The sequence below is a fragment of the Cydia splendana genome, chromosome 10 (assembly GCF_910591565.1).
Source record: "Cydia splendana chromosome 10, ilCydSple1.2, whole genome shotgun sequence".
Taxonomy (NCBI): domain Eukaryota; kingdom Metazoa; phylum Arthropoda; class Insecta; order Lepidoptera; family Tortricidae; genus Cydia; species Cydia splendana.
Genome location: NC_085969.1, coordinates 6,903,622 through 6,921,553, shown reverse-complemented (window position 1 = coordinate 6,921,553; position 17,932 = coordinate 6,903,622). Strand labels below are relative to the sequence as shown.

Below are 17,932 nucleotides of genomic sequence, written 5' to 3'. Positions count from 1 at the left end.
CTTAAAATCGGATGTGTAATGTTTTGTATAAATACTAAAAAATCGAAGCGAAAAACCGAGCGTGAGCGAAGGTCCCTGTTTCAGCTTGGGCCAAAATGCTTTCGCATGTCCGAATGTTCTCTGCAGGTCGCATTTCTTAACCGATTCTCGTGAAATTTTGTGAGTAGGTTTAGTAGTTCCATAGAATCTTTCTATTGTTTCGCTTCGTGGTGCTTCTACTGCCGCTCTGAGGGGCAAACGTTAACTAACAAACCTTCCTCGGCAAATAGCTGTTCAGTTTATGCGTGCAAATTATATATTAAAACATACTGAAGACTTGTACCTAGATACAAAAAAGGTAAATAAGGTCAAGTGGAATAAGAGAAACATATAATGCATTAGTTTTATTTTTAATATTATCATTGTTGATGGTGTGTTAAATACGATGATGATGTGTTTAACTTACTAGAAACCACGCTTAAAAAATGCATCCGTTTTATCTAGATGACGTCATCGTATGGGGCTGTCCATAAATTACGTCATCGATTTTTGACGATTTTTGACCCCCCCCCCCCCCCCCCCCCCCCCCCCCCTATAATCATCCAAAAATCATGCTTCAAATGACCCCATTTCCTCCTACTTCATGCTACCGTCATCCGATGTCCAGACCCCCCCCCCCCCTAATTTGAAATGACGTAATTTATGAATAGCCCCTATTTATACCTACAAAGTTCAAGAACCTTTTGCTAACCCATGTCATCATAACATAACTCATAAAACTAGCCATTATGCATAAAACTAGCCATTATGCATAAAATGAAGTACCTAGAGTTAGACCAAGATAAGTCTGCAACGATTTTGATGCGCAATTACATGTGTTATTTTAAACGCTATGACGTATAAATAACACTTGCACTGCATGTGCTATTAAAATCGTCGCAGACTTATCTTGGTCTAACTCTATACAGGCATTTCATGGCAATGTCTTGTGCATAAAACCACATGAACTGAATATAAGAATGTTTGATGCCAGGAACACACATGATCATAATTGCCAAAATATTCATGTCTTTCCTTAACAAAAATGGCTAACGAAAATGACTCAGCCATAATTAAAACGCGATAACAAACCACGGATACATTACCTATGAACTTATTATGAAGACTTTGCAACTTATCTTTTAACTATTTCATATTTTTCACTGATTTTATTGACGTGATCTGGTCCTGGCAGAATATCAGTGCGTCTCCCATAGGGTGAAGCGTAATACTGAGCCAGAACCCTTTTGTTTTGCTGCGACGCACACAGCATTCCATTAGAGTGAAACAATTATATTTTTTCTTTCTTTTTCTATTTTTGTAAAAATCTGTCTGACTCTTATTTGTGTTTGTATTTTCTGTTTTTTCTATATATTGATTGTGTTTTTTTCTGTCATTTTTGCATTTGAATATTCTGTGTGTATTGTGGCCAACAAATAAACAGATTATCTATCTATCTTATTAGAGTTATTAGTTATCACAATGTAAAGTTGATCTAGCCAACATTGAGCATTTTTGTGGTTTTTTGATATCAATTTAACAATGACATATTTATATCTGTCTGTCCATATGTCACAGGCATGTTACTTGTAATATGTCTATTGACTACTGACCCTTTCACATACACACATACTCATACACACACAAACTCTCACAACATAAACAAAATAGTACACTTCATGTATACTTACATACAAAAATAAAATGTTTTTAGTATCAAGATTTATTTATTTATTTGCATGTATTGTTTCCATATTATATAAGATTTGTAAGTATATTTCTAAATTATTCTATGTTTATTTATATTGATCTGTGACAGGTTCATTTGTATTTATATTGATTTGTACAAAAAAAAAAATTATAGAATAGAAGAATAGAATAGAATAGTATAATTTTTTATTCGTAAACACACAGACAATAGACATACATAGAAAAAACATAGTGAAAAATAAAGTGTCACGAAATGGCCCCATCTCAGCATGTTGTTGATGTTATATAACTATATTTTATTTTGAGCCTATTGGACAAAAACAGGGGATGCATTATTTTTACTTATTTATATTATAACATTTATAACATTATTATTTACTTAATAACGACTTAGGTACCAGAAAAAAATGTAGTCTGCAGGAATACTCTGTTTGTGTCTCTGATCTACTAACTTCAGGTAAATATACTCTGTCTATTCTTATCACTGGTAGAAATCTATGGAATGTAGGCTAAAATATGCCAGGTTGACATGGACATACTTCTTATAATAAGATTCATAAGTAGACTTACTTGTAGAACACAATAAGCTTGTCGTCATTGGGTTTAGTTGGGGTTGATCTGCCAGCAGAGGCGGACAGCTTGGTTGCCATGGCGATCTCAGGAGTTGGAGACTGGTATAGTTGCACCTGAAATTACAATATTATTGTCAATATTGTAGCCTTACCTAAATAGATTCATGTTTACTAGTTATGTAAAGCCGGACCAGAAATATATGATCATTGTCAAGAGGGCGCTGTTATTCTCATGTATCTGGTGAGTTCAGTTTAGTATGAAAAATTTAGTTCCAATTAAATTACGCAATATGGCGCGTGATCATTTATTACTGGTCAGGCTTTACCTGACCGACGTGGTAAGGTTGACGAAATATAAAGTTATCCGATCTCTTGAACAAGATTGGCTCACTTTGTTTCGTCAACTTTACCTTGCCTATCCCTAACCTTCCTGTACTGCCAGTGTTATAACACCACCCTAAATTAAGCTAAGGGTCCCTAAAAATTGGGTAGTGTGGCCTTTTTTAGGCAAAAATATTTAGTAGTGATTTACAAATGATAAGTCATGTAGATGCCACAGAATTTAATAATATACAACTATATTAAACTACACCTAGAATACCAAAGCAACTGACTAAGTAACAATTAATCAGTTTGATTTCCTATTAATTATCTTCAGACTAATTAAGTTATTAATTCTATTTAAAAATCCCTACAGTTAAATATAATAATAATTAGTTACCAAGGTTACCCTCATAAATGCAACTATTGGTAACATCAGGTATGTTTAAATTTGAGTATGTTGTGTATATGTAATGTTATGTTATGTGCATGTAATGTAAGTTCATTTGTTTTGTCAAAGTTGCAATCAAGAAAAAATACTGTAATAGATAAGCATATGTTTGATAACAATTTTTAATCTCCACAGTTAGTACTCTGTTATACAGTATGCACTCTTAGATGCATCTTGAGCTTCAATCAAACTGAATAATTTGCTGACTAGACAGTAAAAAGAGTAAATGAAAAAGAGTAATATCTTACCGATTTCCTATTCCTCTTGGACCGAGAGTCAGGTGTAGAAGGATCTTCAGCAGGTTTCTTACTCGCACTGGGGCCATCGGTGGACTTGCTTGGGCTTGCATGCCTTCTCTTCCTCATTGGTGGTGTGACTGTCGCAAGCTTCAGAGTAGACTTTGGAGCAGCCTTCGGTTCAGGTTTAGCCGGGGTTTTGACCTCTGGTTTTTCTGGTTTTTTCTCCTCAACTTTTTCAACTGGCTTTTCAGCAGTTTCCACTGGCTTCTCCTCTTTTTTCGGAGTTTCTGCCTTTTTGGGTGCCTCCTCTGGCTTAGCTGGTTCTTCAACTGGCTTTGCTGCTGGCTTTTCAGGATCCGGCTCAGGTTTTTTCTCTTCAGGTTTTACATCATTTTGTACCTTGGCACTTCCCGCTGCTGGTTGGGCTGGTTGTTCAGGTTTTTGTGGAGTGGGCGCCTTTTCAGGGCATGGACTGTCTTTAGCTGATTCTGGAACAGGCTTACTGTCGCTTTGGGATGGTGCAACATCAGCCGTCGGTGCTGGCTTGGGTTCAGTCGGTTTGGCTGGGGATTTTTCTGGTGCCTCATTGGCAGTGGCCACTTTAGGCTGAGCAGGGTCGGCCGCTTGGTTGGCATTGGCAGGCTCAGCCTTATGAGGAGTACTGGGAGTACTTGAAGGTTTCTCAGGGGGCTTTGGTGTACTTGGTGATGTCTTAGCAATGTCAATATACTTGCTTGGTTCAGGATTTTGTGGTTTCAAAGTGGTGGGAGCATTTGCAGCTGATTTTGGAGAGTCAACTGTGCCATTTGACTGTGCCGGTGGGACAGTGGAGTCAGGTTCCTTTTTCTCTGGAGTCCGTGTCAATGCTAAGGGCTGAGAAGGAACTGGTGCTGGAGGCTTGTCTTGAACGAGACTCAATGGAGCACTGGCTGGCGTCTTGGCGGGACTGGCGGCCACAGGTGGAACAGAGTTCTGAGTGACGTGCGATAAGTTACCGTGGTGACTCATATTTTGAGCCATTTGCGCCATGTTTGCGGAGACCGGCGCCATGGAAGGCACGGCGTGTGCGAGGGGCTGAACTGGCGGCGCCAGCGACTGTGGCACGGCCGCGGGCTGCGTTAGGTTCTGCCCAACAAGGCTGCCCCCGAGGTTGGGCAAGTTCCCGCCCGCGCCCAATCCGCCGCCGGCGACAGTCGCCTTCGCGGGACTCGTCTGCACACCCGGCGCCCCAGGCTGGGGCAAAACGGGCTTTACAGAATTCATATCACGCGAACACTCACACCGAAGCGTAAAATCTGAAACATAAGCGATGAGCTGTAGAACTGTCGTAGACGCGCGCCAACACCGCGGAGTCTTTGACCCACAACAATCGTACGTAATCGAACTCGGTCCGGCCGATAGGCGCGTAACGCGCTTAGCTCGCTTAGCACGCTTTCTCCGGCGGCGTCTGTTGATAATAAAGCAGTAAATTACCACTAGCCGGTCCGGCGACAAAGGCCCATCAAGTAGCCCGATGTATGCGGTGGCCGCGGAGACGGCCGCAAAAAATATGCGTTGGTATAGCTAAGAAACTTCCGCAAATTTACGACCGCGATTTTATTACGCTTGCACTGCGTAGGTTAAACACTATGTGTTGTCACTTTATCTCACAGGCGGCGATATAATTACATGATAAATTACACTTTTTAACACGAATTAGCATTCATTTCACTCTAGGAATAAGTACGCACAGTAGTTAGAGATGGCGTCGGCCGAACGCGCATGCGCCACCCTCCTTCTAGCGCTCGTCCAATGAAACCAAGCCCAAGCGAACGAATCCTTCTGAGAAGTAAAATCTCGTGTCTTTGTCTTACAACAGGATACGGAGTAAGGTATCTATATTGCTATCTCTTTCCCTATTAATGGTCACATTCTGTTTGAAGAATGATGGATTGAATTGAACAGCAGCAAAATAAAATTAAAACGTTTCTTTCATTTTTGAATGTTACGAGCACAAAAAAGGATTTAACCTATTTAACGAATTAAACAGGAAAAATTTAAGATCTGATTTGAGTACCTACGCAAAATAAAAATACCTGTAGGTAGAAGTCTGTGCGGAAAGAGAAGAGTCGTGGAATGTATGGGGCCCAATACATTCCACGACTCTTCTCTTTCCGCACAGACTCTACCTATTGATGAGTTCTACGAAGCTGTCGAAGCTTCTAGGATATTTTTGTGTTCATACTGTTCATGTGTCCCATTTCTGATTAATTAATTTAATTGTATAGTATATTTGAAATTTCTGACATTTTTATATTCTTTTTAACCAATAAAATTTATATTTTAATTCAATTTAACGGTTATTGAAATCTTTTTATTTTATGAATGTCATTATATTTTAAAATATTATATTATAAACTTGCTAAATTATGTTAATTTATTTTGAATTCTATTTTTAAATTGAAAATTGATGGTTCTCTCTTACTTTTTCCTTTCTTATCTGTTTACATGTAATCATCGATAATGTTTAAGCTAAATATGTAAATAGTAATTATAAGTCTAGAAATAATTTAGCTATTAAGGAAATATAATTTGCATGACTTATTAAAGTCTGAATGTACGCTCACTCGACCATTGTAACACCACAATTGTACTACATTTAAAGCAAATAAATAAATTTCAATTTCAATTTCGTAAACTAATATCAGTAAAATCATGTTGTCAACATATGTATAAAAATCTCATTCTATAATATGAAACAATATGAACAATATGAAACAACAAAACAAAATGAAATTAACGCGATTATCCAAATTTATCGAAATAGTGTCTGAGGTAGGGTTGCCAACCGTACTATATTATATAGTATTGTACTATATTTTGGCTCTCTGTACTATATACTTTTGGAAAAATATATAGTACGCTAAAATACTATATTTCCGATTAAACGTATATTACACTCATGTTTAGTATTTTATCTAAAAGTACTATATTTTTTTGAAATGTACTATATTTTTGATGCCTTATTCTGGAAAATACTATATTCCACCAAAAAAAGACGGCTACCGCGAAAACCGAAATTCGCAAATTGCGGGGATCTTTCTCTTTTACTCCAATGAAGGCGTAATTAGAGTGACAGAGAAAAATGCCCAAAATTTGCGAACTTCGATTTTTGCGGTTATAGCCCTGTTGACTGGTTTTATGATTTTCAATGTATTTTACTAATTTCCTAAGGTAATAACAAGGTTGGCCCCATTTGCGCACGCCTAGCTACGCCACTGGTTTTATTTCGATATTTTTAGATTAACTTGAGGGGCTACCGCGAAAACCGAAATTCGCAAATTGCGGGGATCTTACTCTTTTACTCCAATGAAGGCGTAATTAGAGTGACAGAGAAAAATGCCCGCAATTGACGATTTTCGGTATTGGCGGTAGCCCTACAGGGTCAAATCTTTTGTTTTATATATGAAGTCCTAGCATCAAGTATAGCCGGTCAAACAACGTAGTCAGTAGAAAAAGGCGCAACATTAAAATTTTCTATGGGACGGTTACCTTTTGCGCCTACATTTTTTAAATTTGCCGCTTTTTACTACTGAAGTAAATGGCTTGACAGACTATATTTACATTTTATATATACATTTACTAGACTAGTTTCTACTGGTAACATCTGCTAAAACGTCAGCTATATGTCAATGTCATCATTGTCATCATTGTCAGTGACAGGATGAATTAATATTACGTACGGCCTGTGTTAAAAACTAATTAAGCACGTGTTAAATAATCGAATAAACTCATAATAACAATACCTTAAAACATATACAACAAGGATGGTACGTACATATAGAGTATAACTTAAATCGAGAATTTGGGTTAACATTTACAATCAATAGGAACGAGTAGTACCTATGCATTTCAATTTGAAATTAATACTGTTGTGAAGTAAATACTTACCACTATCTGTAATATATATTTATATCAAAGTGTTTAATAAAAAAATTACTGCTTACAAATTAAATAAATTCTTTCAAGTTGTTCGTAACGTTAACATTTTGTACTGCCGGTCTTTTATCTACGAGATGAGGTACATTACGAGTCTTTAGATTTATTTAGTTTAGACTAGAGAATATGAACTATTACCCATTCAGTTACGGGAGATTTAAATTTTGCTTATACACTTTGTCTCATAAGAATGAATACACAAAAAACAGCCGTACAAGTCTAGTAATCTTACCTTATTTACCTACGAAAAATATTTTAAAAATCGTATTTAAACTGTTGTGTGTCATACTAAAATAAGCTAACTTTACAGTTTAACTCACATATTCTCATTCACTCGCGCCACACGTTTTATTTTCAACTTTACTTACTTACTGCTAGCCTTTCTCCGCAGACGTTTTGTCTGGTTGCCCTTATTTTCAACTAAAAGTGCATAAGTTGTGGTCACGATAGGTAAATGGAGACCTATAATCTTCTCCAAAACATTACATGTGAGTGACAAACAATATTGGAGTTAAACTAAAATTATCAACTTGCACAAAATTCTGATGACGCTGCCTGAACATTTCTTTTATGTTACCTAGTGAATTCTTATTTGTCTTGATATTATGTACTTGCTTCAGGATGTCCTAACCAAGCCTGCGGAGGAGTTCGGCAATGACGAAACATTGGAGCACCTGTGGGCTGCAAAGGCTATGGAGCACAGTGACATTTACTTCAATGTAAGTGTTGACATTAAGTGGCAGTGGGCGGGGCACATTGCCCATAGAACCGATGGCCATTGGGGCGGAAAGGTTCTCGAGTGGCAACCACATACCGGAAGGCGCAGCGTGGGTAGACCCCCCACAAGGTGGACTGACGACCTGGTAAAGGTCGCGGGAGTCCACTGGATGCGGGTGGCGCAAGACAGGTCATTGTGGCACTCTTTGGGGGAGGCCTATGTCCAACAGTGGACATCCTCTGGCTGATATGATGAAGTGTTGACTTTACTGTATAATGTTGGCCTGTCTCTCTGGGCAGGGGCAAGCTATGATGGCGCCATCTATGCAAACCTTTGACAGTTGCCAATCCCATTACGTGTGGTTCTCTGGTTCTGTAATATTTGATACACTTTTGTAAACTTTTAAACATTTGTATTTCAGGTGTTATGTTCAGTAGACACACGGTTGCTACGCCTCACCCCGCAAGACGACCTAATATACACACACTTCAGGCAAGACTTCCCCGACCTAAATGTAGCCTACATCAAAGAAAACGAAATTAAAAACAACCACAACAAAGCAAAATGGCGTGCATATTGCGAAAAATTTAAAAATATAATTGAAGACTACAGTTTTGGGACTTTGATGAGAGCAGATACAAAAGGGGACTACTCGGAACAGAATACCATACTAGTGCCAAGAGTGCAGTTCTATGCTATAGAAATTGCTAGGAATCGTGAAGGATTGAACAATGAGGTGAAGAAACGGTTCAAATGCCAGTCTAAAGCCAATTTAGAGGCGCAGAAACACAAAACTGCTGTCACCGCGTAGGTCTCTACTGCCACTTATCATCTATTCTTAAAAAACGTGTCTGTAATCTAATTACCATCACCATTTTCATACATTTTATATTGAGTCATGGTAATTAGATTGCAGACATTTTTTTCAAATGGCCGTTAATATTTTAATAACCTTAAGGTGTTGCCAATAAATATTAAGTTATGAAAATCAATATAATTTGAATAAAAAAATACATGAAATTATGTTTGGCCACCAGTTCTGAAAATAAAATCATTATTCTTACCTACTTACTGTATGGCGCCTACACTGTTCGTAGTTTTTGGTCAAATAATGCTTTGTATTTATTTAAGTACCTATCTGCTTTTTCTATCCAAGGAAAGAGTTGAAACAAAACATTTGGATACTTACTTAAATGTAGTGTAGTGTGGAGGCGCCATTACAATAATTTCCTGAAAGTCTTTCCATTAGTTCCAGTGTTATTAACACTCCTTTGGAAGAATTTGATAAAAATATGTAGGTATACAAGAATATTGTCTCAGGCATAAGTGCCAATAGCCAGCCATTTAGAATTATTTCCATAAAAGCCTAGTAGTGTTAAGATCTCTGGCCATTGACTACGTATCCAACGTGATAGCCGTATAAGTATCTGATGGTCATTGCATTGATTGGTCACTGGTCCTTAGAAACTGTTTATGAATTACTAAAAGCCTAAAAAGCGTAATTCGATGGGCTGAGGTCATTATTAATAAGCCGATCATACCTTGATATAACCTGTTCACCTGTGCTGCTAAGTATTCAATCCTAGTGTAAGGAATAGGTTACTAGAAATGAATGAGGTGCTCAATAACTCATACATTTTGTGTAATAAATTTTATACTACAATTTGGTGGTTTATTTTCACGCTCTTTCCTAAATACTCCTCTTAATATATTACTACGTATATTTAGAAAATTGTTAGCTTGACGGCGCTGGTCGGGCTGATTTTCCTAATCGTACGCTAGACTGCGCTGTGAATCGCAAAATCAATTTTTTAGGGTTCCGTACCCAAAAGGTAAAACGGGACCCTATTACTAAGACTTCGCTGTCCGTCCGTCCGTCTGTCTGTCACCAGGCTGTATCTCACGAACCGTGATAGCTAGACAGTTGAAATTTTCACAGATGGTGTATTTCTGTTGCCGCTATAACAACAAATACTAAAAACAGAATAAAATAAAGATTTAAATGGGGCTCCCATACAACAAACTTGATTTTTGACCAAAGTTAAGCAACGTCGGGCGTGGTCAGTACTTGGATGGGTGACCGTTTTTTTTTTGCATTTTTTTCCGTTTTTTTTTTCATTATGGTACTTCCGTACCTTCGTACTCCCTTCGTGCGCGAGTCCGACTCGCACTTGCCCGGTTTTTTTTATTGCAATAACGTCCCCAGATTTCAGTAAATTTTGTGTAGTTCACAAATCGTACGTTAGATGGCGCTGTTCCATATAGTAAACTAAATCACGCTATTAACATTTTTCCAGGGACTGTGGTCCCAGATTTCAGCAATTTTCTAGTTTCCAAATTACACGTTAGATGGCGCTGTTCCCTGTAGTAAAAATTCTGAATCACGTTATCAGAATTTCTCCTTCATCAGATCAGCTCGTTGGCACCATATTATGCAAACCGGCGGACGTTAACTGACGTCATGTGTCATAGGACTCATAGGCTAAAGGAAACAAAAAACTACGCGACTGCTATAGCATTCGTGTCCGCGAAGTTACAAGATGTACAGCATAATTATTTGTTTTCCATCGTATTTTCACGGAAACGTACGACCGTGTCTTGCTATATCAGTCAGTCCCGGAATCTTGCTATTTCAGTCAGTCTCAGAACAAAAAAGTACTGAGGTTGATTGAAGTAGCATGACAAAAACGAACGTTTCCGAGAAAATACGATGGAAAACAATAGGCCTGATGACAAATTTTGAAATCCCTTTTATTATTGTCGGTACACTTGTATTGGTTCAGAAATACACAATATTTCAGCTATACTCATAAGATTTAACATAAATAATTGCATTTTATTATAGCTAGTTTAAAACTCGCGCGAAAACGCCTCGCACGACATTTGTGACGTCACCATTTAGTTGGTGGTAGGGTGGTAGACATTGTTTACATACTTATAGTTACGAATTTCCCTTGAATCCGAATGATATTGTTAATTCAGCACCATATATTACGATTAGGGGTGATCCATTAATTACGTCACACGAATTTCTAGGTTTTTTGACCCCTCCCCCCCTCCTTGTCACATTTGCTCACATTTGGCAAACCCCTCCCCCCTAGTGTGACGTCACATTTTTTCTACGAAATCGCCAAATCGAATTAAGTAAGTACCTAAGTATTATTAATATTTTATCAAAATATTTTTGACGATATAAATATTAGTAATTTTATAACCCAAAACTGCTTAGGAAAGAAAATTATACGAATAAAAACGATTATCGTTTTAAAAACTTGTTATTTAAATGTACAGCGAATAAAATAATTTAAATAAATTTTCGGTTACTGATGAATTTAAAGTGACGTCACAAAGTTTGTGTCTCTGTTAGAGCAAAGAGGCCTAGGCAATTGTTGACAGACTGGCTGGTTTGAATCTTGAAGGATGTTTGAATAGAATGTTATGACGGTTCTCTGTTCGAGAAAATAATATTGTCAGCCATAGAGTTATATATTTGACAGAGGGAATGTCACTTAAGACAAACTGTGACACTGCAATGGCGGACGGTTTGAAAGTGTGCGTGTAGACGAGTGATACCATGTAACACAAATTCTCCCCTAATGGTGAAACAATTATTTTCAATATCGCCCTTGTTTTCAAATATTAAAATAGGACAGTTTTACGTTAGACAATAAAAAAGTGTGTACCTAACTGATTTTATAGGTTTTGAAAAATGCGCATTGTTGCACAATTACTTTGTGCAAATATTATTTTCAATACCTAATGATATTTAATTTGTAACATATCTGGTTTTAAACAAAAAATAAATATAAGGTTAATGTACTAGTGCTCGACATGTTAATGCCCAATAGATGACATGTTGCTATCACCTGTATTGACAATGACTTCAGTTTCAAGATGACATGTACTGGACTGGGACCGCGTCGACCACCATGAGTATGGTTTACCTTACATAACAAATAAACGTTAACTATCAAACATTATTCATGTAAACGTCTTTAATCTCCTTATTATCGGGAAATTACCATACCGACCTAGTTTGAAATGCAAAATCAATAATTTAGCTATTTACCTAAATATCCTAAATGATCTCTTATATACATAATGATTTAATAAGAAGGGCATCAATTACCCTACTTTCGGGAAATTACCCTATTCAACTTACTGGCCACACTCCTGTTTCGCATTTATAAACAATGAAATATGGAGATTTTATGTACTTACCGTGATAATTGATAAAATTAGCTATGAAAAGTTATTCCGTCAATTTTTTTCTTTCGATCGGTACAATTCTTGCAGGATTTAACTACGCATGCCGGCATATTTTACATTTTTCTTGGATAAATTTACTTCACTGACGTTTCGATCCGTCTGACGGCAAATTGGTGGATGAGGGCATTGAGATAACTGTCAATGTGTGTGTGTCACGCGTAAATACTAGGAAATTGGTGGATGATGGAATCACAGTTTTTGTCTTAGCAAAACTACGTCCGTAGTATTCTAGGTCCATGTTGTCAGCGGAGGCTGTTTTTATTGTAATTGTATTATTTTATTGTGTTGTATTTGATATTAAAGTATTTCGTTATACACAGTGTTTTCAGTGATTAGTTTAGTGTGAGAGGAGAAGTTCTCACAGGTTATGGGAAGCACGATTTCCAAAAATCTGATCGATCTAATCATGAACAAGGTACAACACTAGTGTAAAGCTTAGAGAGAAATATTTTATGTTGGATCTAGAGGAATACGGCGGTAAGAACTACCTACCTAAAACGTCCTACGTTCGTTCGAGTAACAACACAATGAGTACCAACATGTCGAATGCGGGACCGGGGCTCCCGAGCATAGAGAAATTGCAAGGTAACAATAACTGGAATACCTGGAAGTTTGACATGGAGTGCATATTGGTGCACGATGATTTGTGGCAGTATATTGAGGCAGTTGCTGACACTACAAATGCTACGGCAAAGAGAAACGATCAGAGAGCGCGAACCAAAATATGTTTACTGATCGAGAGTCAGTGCAAGGTGCACGTGCGTAAAGCTACTACGGCGTACGAGACGTGGAATAATCTGAAAGCAGCTTACGAAGATAAAGGTATCAACAATAGATGTAGATTGTTGTCAAGGCTAGTGAGCCTAAAATTGAACATGTTTAATTCAATAACTGAATATATAACTGAACTGATGCAAGTTAGCAACCAACTAGCAGACTTAGATAAAGAAATCGATGACGAATTACTAGCAGCACTCATGCTACAAGGCCTACCTGAGGAATATGCGCCTATGAGGTTGGCGCTGGAGAGCGCGAACATAACCTTAACTTCGGACTATGTTAAAACAAAACTGCTGCAACTCGATGAGAACAAAATGAGTGCAGGCCCAAGTAACAAGCCTAGTTCGAGCTCAGCGCTCACTTCATCAAAGCATCACAACACTCATAAGAAATTTGTTCAGAGGAACAAAGAGTCCAAAGAGAAGAGGACTGTCAAATGCTTCATTTGCGAGGGACCGCATAAAGCTTGTGACTGTCCACACAATCCACGTCAATCGAAGAGGAATCATATGGCGACAGCACTAAGCAGTGTAGATCGAGAGAAGACTCATCAAGACGAGTGGATAATAGATTCAGGAGCGTCAGGACATATGAGTTTTAGGAAGGACTGGATGGATAAGTTTGTGAACTTTGACAAAGAGGTAGAAGTGAGTTGCGCGAATGGAGGTAAGGTTTTTGGAGAAGGTTTTGGTATTGTAGAGGATGGTTCACTTGATATTAGTATCAGTAATGTGATGTATGTACCAGACTTGTCTTCAAATTTACTTAGTGTGAGCAATATGGTCAATACTAAAAATAAGGTTGTGGTTTTTAATAAAAAAGGTTGCCAAATTTATAATGCTGATGAATGTTCTATAAAAGGGAACCCATGTGTAACCGGAAAGCATGATAGGGGCATTTATAAACTGACATGTTCCTCACAGGCAGTTGCACTGGCGTCTACAATTGGAAACGAGATGGAGCTTTGGCATAAAAGGATGGCGCACTTGAGTGTACGTAACCTGACTTTATTGAGAGACAAAATGGCAACAGGGGTGAGTTTTTTAAACATTACTAACTCCAAAATGGACTGCGTAGCCTGCTTGATGGGCAAGCAGACTAGGCAACCATTTAAACGTAACCAGGCTACGAGAGCTGGAGAGCTCCTCGAGCTAATTCATTCGGATATTAGCGGGCCAATGAGTGGTAAGTCTATTGGGGGTCATAGGTACTATATAACTTTTATCGATGACTACTCGCGAAAAACTTTCGTATATTTTCTTGAAGCTAAAAGTGAAGCGTTTGAAAAAATAAAAGAGTTTATAAATTTAGCAGAGAGGCAAACAGGAAAGAAAGTGAAAGTAATAAGAACTGACAATGGAACTGAATACGTAAACAAGAGAGTGGATGCCTACCTCAAAGAACATGGCATAAGGCATCAGCTAACCATTACATACACGCCTGAACAAAATGGTGTAGCCGAACGTGCAAATCGGACGATTGCCGATAAGAGCCGAGCAATGTTACAAGAGGCAGGACTTCCCGTCAGTTTTTGGGCCGAAGCAGTAAACACTGCTGTATACTTAAAAAATAGAAGTCCTACTATAGCGGTAAAGGAGATGACGCCAGAAGAGATGTGGACTGGACGAAAGACAGATCTAAGTCATCTCAAGGTCTTCGGATGCAAGGCATATATGCACATACCAGATCAAAAGAGAACCAAGTGGGATCCGAAGAGTAAAGAGCTGGTATTTGTAGGATATTGCGAAGAGTCAAAAGGGTACCGGCTGATAGATCCTTCAAATGGAGAGCTGCATAGAGCCCGAAATGTAGTATTTTTCGAGAACCAAAAATATGAAGGAGGTGCAAGGGCTCATGATCCTGAGAAGAAGCAGCACGTTACAATTAACCTAGAAGATCATGTACAGCAACCGGTAACTCCACAGCAAAGAGATAATGTTCAGCAACGGGAAACTCTACAGCAAAATGTTCAGCAAGAGCAAAGGGTTCAGGTAGAGAACCTGGAGTCAAATGATGGAGGTCATGATGCTCATATTGAAATATCTGATTGTGAAGAAAACTGGGCTTCGTCTGAAGAGAGATCAGATGAAGAAAATAGAGATATATCAGTAGAACTTTTACCAGCTGAAGAGAATAGAGATACATCAGTTGAACCTTTAGTGGAAGAAAGGAGATATCCACTCAGAGACAGAAAACCTGTTCAGTTACCTGATTATGTAACCTACCAAGCGACATCAGAGGTGGATGATCCGCTTACAGTGCAAGAGGCATTATCCAGAAAGGATGCTCAACAATGGAGAGATGCGATTAAGGAGGAGCTTAACGCACTAAAGACAAACGGAACGTGGATTCTAGTAAAGCCTGAACAAGCAAGCAACGTTGTTGATTCCAAATGGATATTTAGAATCAAAAAGGAGGCGGGGAATAAAACTCGTTACAAAGCTCGCTTGGTTGCACGCGGCTTTAGCCAGAGAAAAGGCATAGATTACGACGAGACTTTCTCACCGGTAGTGCGACACAGTTCAATGAGACTTCTTCTAGCTTTAGCGGCTAATCTCGGTCTACAAATTGATCACATGGACGTAAAAACCGCGTTTCTAAATGGAAGTCTTAATGAGAGAGTCTTCATGCGTCAACCACCACATTTCGAAGAGGAAGGGAAGGAAGACTACGTGTGTCTTATCCAGAAATCCCTATATGGACTTAAGCAAGCACCAAGATCTTGGAATTTGAAGTTACACGTTGGGCTGGAGAGCCTTAACTTCAAACGATGTAAAAATGAGTCGTGTGTTTATATAAGAAAAACAGAAAAGGACACGATAATCCTAGCTGTATATGTAGATGACATCTTGATACTATATAACAACAAGATTGAGATGGAAAATGTTAAAGATGGACTGAAGGCAAAATTTGAGATGAAGGATTTGGGAAAGGCCGAACTGTTTCTTGGAATGCGAATTAAACAAGAAAACGGAAATATCCAAATCGACCAAGAGGAATACATAGACAAAGTCCTTCGTAGGTTTAAAATGGAAAACTGCAAGCCAGTTAGTACACCAGGAGTTCCAGGCCAACGTTTTCAGAAACCACAAGAGCCATATACACCTGATGAGAGTATACCCTACAGAGAGCTGATAGGATCACTGATGTATATAGCTGTGTGTTCTAGACCTGACATAGCACATTCAGTAAATTTTATGAGTCAGTTTTGTAACTATTATGAGGAAGTTCACTGGACTGCTACAAAGAGAATAGTGAGGTATCTTAAAGGTACGAAAAGCATGGGACTCAAGTACTCCAAGGACATGACATACGGATATATACGAGGATTTGCCGATGCAGATCATGGTGGAAACCTTGTTGACAGAAAGTCATATTCCGGCAATGTCTTCATGATGGCAAAGGGAGCCATTTCATGGCAAAGTACCAAACAAAGGAGTATAGCTTTATCAACAGCTGAGGCTGAATATATGAGCCTATCCGAAGCTGCCAAAGAAGCCATATTCCTTCAAAGGTTCCTTACAGAAATTATGGGAAAAGAGGAGTCGCCCATAACAATACATACGGACAGCCAATCCGCTATGGCAATTGCACAAAACCCAGTGCAACATCAGCAGACTAAGCATGTTGATGTTCGCTACCATTTTATTAGAGAAGCAATCGAAAATGGTGCAATTTCGCTGGCGTACTTAGAAACAAAGCGAATGGTTGCTGATGTGTTGACAAAAGCCGTTGTTAGAGAGAAGCATGATTTTTGTCGTAGAGAGATGGGTGTGTGTTAAAGGTTGTTCGTTAGTCAGAGTGAAAGGAACCAGGAGAGTTTGGATGAGGATAGGATGTCTGAGGGAAAACAATTGAGGAGGAGTGTTAGAGCAAAGAGGCCTAGGCAATTGTTGACAGACTGGCTGGTTTGAATCTTGAAGGATGTTTGAATAGAATGTTATGACGGTTCTCTGTTCGAGAAAATAATATTGTCAGCGGAGGCTGTTTTTATTGTAATTGTATTATTTTATTGTGTTGTATTTGATATTAAAGTATTTCGTTATACACAGTGTTTTCAGTGATTAGTTTAATGTGAGAAGAGAAGTTCTCACAGTCTCCCCCCTCCCCCAAGTCACAATGTCACATTTTCTTGACCCCCTCCCACCCCCTAAACGTGTGATGTAATTAATGGATGACCCCTTAGGGATGATAAAAATTTATCACAATAACTCATTTTACACAAAAACTCTCACATGGTTGCAATTTAAGATGAATTATTTAGATACATGTAAATTTTGAGTGAAAATCACCGAGCGCCGGTTTTACTTTTTAATTTCTCATTTTTTCTAGTTACGACAGCCAACATGGCAATGATAGTTCCATTCAGCCAAATAATTAAAAAAGTTTGTTGGTGAAATATCGTATTATTTAGATAATAACAAATAGATATCTCCTTTATATCGTGTAATAATATTTTTTGGACGTAATAAATGTTTAGTGGCGAATCAACATTTTTTTTTTGCACCTTCGAACTCTTTTGCGAGAACGTATGGATTTCGGTCGATGAGGTTGTCTATGTTCCTCTAAGAAATATGTTATGGATTGATGAAGTCACTGTTTAGAACGCTTCTGATTGGCGTTTCAGTAAAAATGGCCGATTGGAGAATTTAGCAGTTTTATTTTATTGAATATATTAATAATCCTTCAGTTTATACTGAGATTGGGCCATTTTTTAGAATCATATTAACATATATGTTTCTTTGAAACCATTATTTCCGTGATTCTTTGTTACTTGCAACAGGCCTATTATGCACTACAGTGAATAATCCTTTCCCATCGTGTTTTCTGATCATCGTGAAAATGAGCATAAAACTAGAATAAATGAAATCCAATA

At 38.1% G+C, this 17,932-nt stretch overlaps 2 protein-coding genes across 6 annotated transcripts in view; one reads left to right on the top strand and one right to left on the bottom strand.

Annotated features, from left to right (window-relative positions):
- Positions 1–5,093, bottom strand: part of LOC134794165 (proteoglycan 4-like) — a 30,605-nt gene extending 25,512 nt beyond the window's left edge. For 2 of the 5 annotated variants that reach the window (XM_063765883.1, XM_063765884.1), the window contains exons 1-2: positions 3,321–5,092; positions 2,299–2,414 (exon numbers count right to left, since the gene is read on the bottom strand). In XM_063765883.1, coding sequence (XP_063621953.1) covers positions 2,299–2,414; positions 3,321–4,574 — 1,370 coding nt within the window. In that variant the 5' untranslated portion in view covers positions 4,575–5,092. Of the gene's footprint in view, positions 1–2,298; positions 2,415–3,320 lie in introns of all 5 variants that reach the window. The other 3 variants (XM_063765882.1, XM_063765885.1, XR_010144640.1) reach the window with 3 other exon arrangements.
- A 1,912-nt stretch (positions 5,094–7,005) lies between these two features.
- LOC134794514 (protein PBDC1) lies at positions 7,006–9,670 on the top strand. Its single transcript, XM_063766326.1, has 3 exons — positions 7,006–7,120; positions 7,910–8,008; positions 8,429–9,670. The coding sequence occupies exons 1-3, from the start codon at positions 7,118–7,120 to the stop codon at positions 8,816–8,818; spliced, it is 492 nt and encodes a 163-aa protein (XP_063622396.1). The 5' UTR covers positions 7,006–7,117; the 3' UTR covers positions 8,819–9,670.
- The last annotated feature ends 8,262 nt before the right edge of the window (positions 9,671–17,932 follow it).

Coding starts and splice junctions, on each gene's coding strand:
- LOC134794514 (XM_063766326.1), top strand. Junction 8,009..8,428: donor ACAGTGACATTTACTTCAAT/GTAAGTGTTGAC, acceptor TTTGTATTTCAG/GTGTTATGTTCAGTAGACAC.